This window comes from Oryctolagus cuniculus, chromosome 16 (assembly GCF_051225735.1).
Source record: "Oryctolagus cuniculus isolate XC-2025 breed Fujian yellow rabbit chromosome 16, ASM5122573v1, whole genome shotgun sequence".
NCBI classification, from domain to species: Eukaryota; Metazoa; Chordata; class Mammalia; order Lagomorpha; family Leporidae; genus Oryctolagus; species Oryctolagus cuniculus.
In genome coordinates this window covers 12,288,267-12,296,211 of record NC_142882.1, presented here as the reverse complement: position 1 = coordinate 12,296,211, position 7,945 = coordinate 12,288,267, and the positions used below count along the sequence as shown (strand labels likewise).

Below are 7,945 nucleotides of genomic sequence, written 5' to 3'. Positions count from 1 at the left end.
TGTGATAAAGATATGCTGTCCAAATAACTAGACAGTAATTATTGACTAAGATGTTTGTGAACAATACAGTGTCCAAAGTGAAGAATGCTCAAGGATTAGTTGACTCTTGTGTTTGGGAAATAAATTCCACTAAATTATAACAACAAAAGGATAAATTCAAGACCTGAAGGAAAGCAAGATAAAGCAGGTATAACTGAGACATGTTTTCAAATATAAACATTTATAGCATCTAAATTGATAAACAAAAAGGAAATTAATTAGTGTACATATTTTCAGGGATAACCCTACCATATAAAATGACATTGCTATTTATAAGTTGATGGTCTGCTGTCTTTCAGTTTCCTTCATTATTTTTATAGCTGTAGAACATTCAATCTTATGGATCTGCCATATTCAACTTATTGAATCATTCACAGGTGATGATTTGTGTTGTTTCCACACTTCCAGTGTTATGAACAGATTATCCTGACTATTCTTTTAAAAATATATGTTTGGGTATGTACCTCCAACTGTTTGAGTGCACAGGATATTTCAAATGGTTCTGAGGAAAATGCAGTGAATATATATGTTTATTTTAGTGAAAAATTTAGTTTTTATTTATTCATGTTTTAAGAGAGTTTCTAAAGCTTAAAACAACTAAAAAAACACCCCCCAAAAGAAGTGACTTCTAAGTGAAAAGTTTTTGAAAGTAATGAAGATACTGAAGAAACAAAACTCTGTTATCCAAACATAACACATACATAAACATAAATAAGTTGAGTTTTAAAATTCTAGGCAAATATAACTTATAAGTGTGTAACCATTACAGTAGTATTCTATGTGATCTGAATTTTCATGACATTTCTTATGTTTTGCTATTTTCTTAAATATCCATTTCATAATTCATTTATTTATTTTATATTAAATATTTAAATAATGTTTCCTAAAAGTAGGTAATTATGTTCTTTAGATGAAGAATGATGAGGCCGGCACTGCGGCACAATGGGTTGATCCTCTGCCTGCTGTGCTGGCATCCCATGTGGGTGCTGGTTCTAGTCCCAGCTGCTCCTCTTCCAATCCAGCTCTCTGCTATGGCCTGGGAAAGCAGTGGGGGATGGCTGAAGTCCTTGGGCCCCTGCACCTGTGTGGGAGACCAGAAGAGGCTCTGTCTCCTGGCTTTGGATCGGCGCAGCTCCAGCCATTGCAACCATTTGGGGAGTGAACCAATGGACAGAAGACCTTTCTCTCTGTCTCTCCCTCTCACTGTTTGTAACTCTATCTCTAAAATCAATAAATAAAAATCTTTCAAAAAATAATACAGAATGATGATAAAATACTGAAGCAATTTAAAGGCTTTGCTAATGAGTACACCCATCCCAGATTCTTTCACACTCACTGTTTGTAGCTCCATCTCTAAAATAAATAAATAAAAATCTTTCAAAAAATAATTCAGAATGATGATAAAATACCGAAGCAATTTAAAGCCTTTGCTAATGAGTACACCCATCCCAGATTCTTTCACACATATCACTGCCAAACACAGAACATAGCTCTGGAGGATTCTGAGCTAGAAATTGATTTTATTTCCAAGGTAACTCAGGTCATGCTTTGGTAACATATGAACCCCAAAGTTGTAAGACATCAATGCAGTAAAGATTTACATTAGTCTCAGAGTAAATATATAACAGTGGTTGCTGAGAGAGGGGGCTGTGCTCCCCAGAGACATGGAGATAAAATGAGGGAAGTCCACTGTCCTGATGATGCTGCACCGAATGTTCATGCTTTCCTCACTTGGAATTTCAAAGCATAGAGCCTCTGGGTATCTTGCCTATTTTCATTCCTTCTGTGAGCAAAAGTCACACTCCTTAAAGCAATGTGCATGTGAAATGTCATCTTCTCTATGTCCAGAATGACAGAGTGCAGCATGGGGATGGCCTCATCCACAACCATGCCCCACGTTGCTGCCATGATCCACACCTTCCCCACATGAAGAAGCATTTTTCTACAATGTATACACTGACAAGACTCTACATCACTGTGTAGCATGTGCACATTTGCAGAAGTAATTCTTGTTCTCCTCTTGAAAGCAATATCACTGGATACTGAGGATGCCTTTTCTTCCTGAATTATAGCTGGATTTGTGTGGATTTTACTACCACATTATCTGAACCCACACTTATGTTTATTAACTCATGGGACAAAAAGATTAAATTAGTTGAAGAGATTAAAGTCTAGGGAAAAGGCAAATAACTGTATGTAAAAAAAAATCTCAGAGAGTTTATTTCAGCATCTAATTTCATTTTTTACTTGTAGTTAGAGTTCTTGAAATAGTCTGTGTTCTTATTTACAGTTAGTAACTTGGAATAATTTACAGTGAATTTGTCAAAGGGTCTCAAAGGTGTATGCCTAATATGCCATATATTAGGCATCATAAGCACAGAAGATAAAGTTTAGCTCAGACTATGAATAGTTGCAATATTTTGTGGAGATTTGGAAGCTTTCTTTTTGGTCACACCCTGATCCTTAATTTCAAAGGAAAATCACAGTCTCATAAAATAGTCCAAGGGTAGAGATAGAACATAACATAAGTAGTATGCATACATATGTTTAGATTTATAGAATGTGAACGTTTTGTAACTTTGGGCCACCAGATAACACAAGGTGTCTTTAAGGAGAAATTGTGAATTCTGAAACATCTATGTTTCTCACACGTGTCATCAGCAAATGTCTTTCAATTGTGCAGCTTTCTATCAGCAGCTGAGAGAATATTAGGAACAAAGCTAATACATGTGCTAGAAGCAAATTAAGAAGAAACAAGCACACACACACACACACACAAACACAGACGCTATGTATATTCCTGTATACATTCTGAAAGGCTTAATTATATATGGTGAGCATCTTTACTGTATTTTTATGTACTGCAAAGACAATTAGATTACACAAAGTGATGTAAAAGGGTAAGTATATGGATAAACTACTGCCCTTCTCTGGATGTACATACTATTTCCAATTTATGAAGCCTATTTCTCCATTAGAGTACTACAGGACTGGGAGAGATGTTAGACACAGCCATGAAGAGACTTCCTGGAGGTACACATAGGGTCATCAGTGGTGAAGATGACCTTTCACCTTCTTGATGAAGGATTTTGTGACATGATGAAATTGAATATTTTTTTTAGCTCCAAACTAATTATTTCTACAATTGCCAAATCCCTCAAAACAGTTGACTGACCTAACAACTCTTGGCCCCTGTGCATGCAAATTTACAGAGCTCTGTCCTGGCAATGCCCTAGGGAGGAATGAGAGTCCAAAGCATGTTTTTCCAAAACTGTTTTTCCTCCTAATGGAGAGTGGCAGGTGCTTGGCCTCAGGGAGGGATGATGCCCTGAGTTCCCGGATGGGACAGAAATGAAGCAATGGAAATATATAGAAGCCAGAGCTGATTTAATCACAGGGACATTAAGGCAAGGCCTCAGCCCTGTGACTCCCTTTGAAATGTCTTCCTTGTGATTCTAGCTGTGTCCCTGTGTGACTCAGTAGACTAGCACACACTGTCCACAGGTTGAGAACATACAGCTACTGGGATCAGCTGTGCCCTACACAGAGCTCTATTCTCCCTGCAGGGAGCTGAGATAGCAGATATAATCCAGACCATTTTTACCCAATATCAACAGAGATTCGGGCCTTTAACTTTATGGTTGGTTGTCTTGACATGCTGTTTTCTATGATGTTTCTCAACCTACTCCTGAATTTTTCATACAGTTCGCAGGAAATACCTCCCAGGAACTGTTATAATTCCATGAGGCCAAGTGTCTACAGAGAGGGAGACCTGGTACTGGGTGGGTTTTTCCCTCTTTACTTTCTGGAACCAGAATCAGAGATGGACTGGAAGAGGAGCAATTTAAAATTAAATCAATGAATTAAATACAGTTTAGAGCTTCAAGAACAGATAAACCAAGACAGAGGGGAAACAAAACTGCTGTTCTTGAGAATAGATTTTTGGAATAATACAGTCTGGTAAAAATAATGAAAAGGCCAGTGTGATATATGGCATATCAATAAGTAAACAAACATTTGTTGTTACAGGAATAATTGAAGGAAAAGGCTATGGAGAACTTCCTGAATGCAATAATAACTGGAAGCTTCTTAGTTCTTGAAAGAGATATGAACATTCAGATAACGGACGTTCAACCCTTTACAGACTCAACCAATAAAGATGTTCCATAAGGAATGTTGCAGTCAAATTGTCAAAAGGTAATAATAGTGGGCCGGTGCTGTGGCACAGTGGGGTAAATCCCTGGCCTGAAGCTCTGGAATCCCAAATTGGTGCTGATTGTTGTCCCAGCTGCTCCTCTTCTGATTCAGCTCCCTGCTGGGAAAGCAGTAGAAGATGGCCCAAGTGCTTGGGTCCTGCACCCATGTGGGAGACCTGGAATAAGCTCCTGGCTCCTGGCTTTGGATCAGCACAGCCTTGGCCATTGCAGCCATTTGGGGAGGGAACCAACAGAAGGAAGACCTTTCTCCCTGTCTCTTCCTCTCATTGTCTGTAACTCTACCTCTCAAATAAGTAAATAAAATTTTTTAAATAAACTATACCCAAGCCTACATTATCCATAAAAAACTCACTTCACAGGTTAAGATACACATTCACTGAGAGTAAAGGATTGCAAAAAATATTAGATACAAATAGAGAGAAAAAATGATCAGGAGTAGATGTACTCATATCAGGTAAAAACAGATTTCAATCCAGAAATTTAAAAAGAGACAAAGAAGATTATATATTAATAAGAGAAATCATTTAGAAAGAAGACATAACTATATATATATACATATATAATACAAAACCCCAAATATATAAAGCAAATATTATTATAAATAAATGGAGAGATAGATTGCAATACAATAATAGTGATGCACTTCAATATCTCACTGTCATTAATGGACACATTATCTATGCAGAAACTCCACAAAGGTATATAAGAGAGCCAAACCATGGAGCAAATGAACAACACAGGCATTGACAGAACATTTTAATTAAAAACCACAAGAATACACATTCTCCTCATTAGCACACCAAGCAATGTCCAGGATAAATCATACATTGGGTGACAATCAGGTCTCAGAATTTACATATTCAACATTTTCTTCATTTACTCATTGTTACTATTATGGATTGTGCTTCAATAAACAGAGTTCATGTATCTCTTTCATAGGCTGACTAAGCTAGACACAGACAGAGAAATACCACATATTCTCTCATATGTGAAAGTTAATACATGTAGAGTATAAAAAATGTAGGTGTGTTATATTGTTTGGTGTATAAAAGTTATAAATATTGTCTTCACTAAATTATAACATCAATATAATATACCCTTATTTCCTCAGTTTATGATCATTGTCATGAGTCCTGCATTATGTCATATTAATATTTAAATATAGTATGTGTACATATATAATATCTACATATGAAAGGAATTTGGCAAACTGTTAAGACTTATTAAATCTAAAAATCAACTACAGTTTTTAAAAATTCCTTGAAACAAAAAATGAAAACACAGCATGTCAAGTGTATTTATCTATTCTACCAAAAGTAGAATTAAGAAATTTCAGAAATAAATAAATACAGAAATATTTCAGATAAAACAGTATAACAATGCATTTTCAAGGACTTAAAAAAGCAAGAACAAATGAAACTCCAAATTAGAAGGAGGTGAGAAATGAAAGGGACTGAACAAACATAAATAAAATTGAAATTAAAAAATGAAAAAGATCAACAAAACAAAAAACTGGTACTATGTACAGATAAACAAAATAGACAAAACTTTACTCAGGACAACAAAGAAAAATTTGAATAAAATTAGGGATGAAAGTGGAAACATCATAACTGATATCACAGAAACACAGAGAACCATAAGAAATTACTACAAACCACTGTATGTAAGCAAAATAGAAAACTTTGCAGAAATGGAAAGGAACCTAGATACATGCAACTTGTCAAAATTACATCAAGAAGATGTATAGGGGGCTGGCACGGTGGTGCAGCGGGTAAGGCCACTGCCTGAAGTACCAGCATCCCATATGGGCACTGGTTTTAGTCCTGGCTGCTCCACTTCTGATCCAGCTCTCTGCTATGGCCTGGAAAAGCAGTGGAAGATGGCCCAAGTCCTTGTGCCCCTGTACCCATGTGGGAGACCCAGAAGAAGCTCCTATCCCTGGCTTTGGATTGACACAGCTCCAGCCATCGCAGCCATCTGAGGAGTGAACCAACAGATGAAAGTCCTTTCTGTCTCTCTCTGCCTCTACCTCTGCCTCTCTATAACTCTGCCTTTCAAATAAATAATTTAAAAAAAAAAGAAGATATATAAAACCTAACCTAATAACACTAAAGCAGTAATGAAATATCGCATCAAAGAAAAATCCAGGGCCCAGTGGCTTCAAAACTGAATTCTACAGAAATAACTCTGATTCTTCTATAACTGTTTCAAAATATTGAAAAGGATGGAACTCTACCAGCATCACTCAGATACCAAAATGAAACACAGACACAACAGAAAAAAAAATACTGATCAATATACTTAAAAAACACAAGTGCAAAAATTCCCCAAAAAATGTTAGCAAGGTGAATTTAACACTACAACAAAATACCATACATTGTGATGAAGTGAGATTTAACCCAGGAATGCCAACTGGGTTTAAAATTCACAAATCACATATTGTAGTAAATCACATCAACAGAATGAAGGAAAAAAATCACATGATCATCTCAATGGATGCAGAATTTTTTTTTAACTTAGGCAGAGTTAGACAGTGAGAGAGAGAGAGAGAGACAGAGAGAAAGGTCTTCCTTCCATTGGTTCACTCACAAATTGGCCTCCACGGCCGCTGTGCTTGGCCAATCCAAAGCCAGGAACCAGGTGCTTCCTCCTGGTCTCCCATGTGGGTGCAGGGCCCAAGCACCTGGGCCATCCTCCACTGCCTTCCCAGGACACAGCAGAGAGCTGGACTGGAAGAAGAACAACCAGGACCAGAACGCAGTGCCCCATCTGGGACTAGAACCCGGGGTGCCAGTGCCACAGGTGGAGGATTAGCCAAGTGAGCCACGGTGCTGGCTGCAGAAAATTATGTGATAATATTCAACATTCATTCACAATTTTTAAAAAACGTACCAAACTAGGTACAGAAAGAACATACACCAAAATTGCAATGACTCTACATTTTAAAAAAGCCAATATCATATTGAATGAGGAAAATCTGAAATCATTTCCCCTCAGATCTGGAAGAAGACAAAGACATTCAGTTTCAACACTCTTAGTATAGTATCAGAAACAATAACAAGAGAAGAGGAGAATGAAAAAGAAATAGAGGGGCTCCAAGATGGTGGAATGGAAGGAGGGAGTTCATTGATAGTCCAGGGAAAGATAGTTTAATTTTTTTTTGACAGGCAGAGCAGAGAGTGACAGAGAGAGACAGAGAGAAAGGTCTTCCTTTTTGCCGTTGGTTCACCCCCCAATGGCCACTGCGGCTGGCACATCATGCTGATCCGAAGCCAGGAGCCAGGTGCTTCTCCTGGTCTCCCATGTGGGTGCAGGGCCCAAGAAAGATAGTTTAATAAAAGTGGAGATAGTGAAGTCTCAGAGAAGAGTTAGGGGAAAAACAACTGCAGAGGAAACCCTTCCAGAATTAGAGGGACATGGTAGATCTACGTAGAGGACATGGGCGCCCACGGCTCAGGAGCCCAGCTGCCGAGAATCTTCTCCTCCGCACCAGCACTGAAAAGAGAGGTGAGGCAAAACCACAGTAGCCCGAGACACTGGCAGAAAAGTGGCAGGAAGAGCCTAGAGGGAATGAGGCTTGAATCCCCATGGGGGAAAGTACACTAGCCTAACTAGAGGAGAGAAAAAAGTAAAAGGGATGGTACGGACATGATTCTCTCTCTCCACACACCTTACAAAGGTGTGCAAGA

The 7,945-nt window shown here is 38.0% G+C and overlaps 1 protein-coding gene across 1 annotated transcript in view; it reads left to right on the top strand.

The window, feature by feature from the left end:
• The first annotated feature begins 7,694 nt into the window (after positions 1 to 7,694).
• Positions 7,695 to 7,945, top strand: part of LOC149121483 (vomeronasal type-2 receptor 116-like) — a 99,594-nt gene continuing 99,343 nt past the window's right edge. Inside the window, exon 1 of the mRNA XM_089315530.1 lies at positions 7,695 to 7,763. Within this exon, the coding sequence (XP_089171656.1) occupies positions 7,695 to 7,763 (69 nt within the window). The remainder of the gene's footprint in view (positions 7,764 to 7,945) is intronic.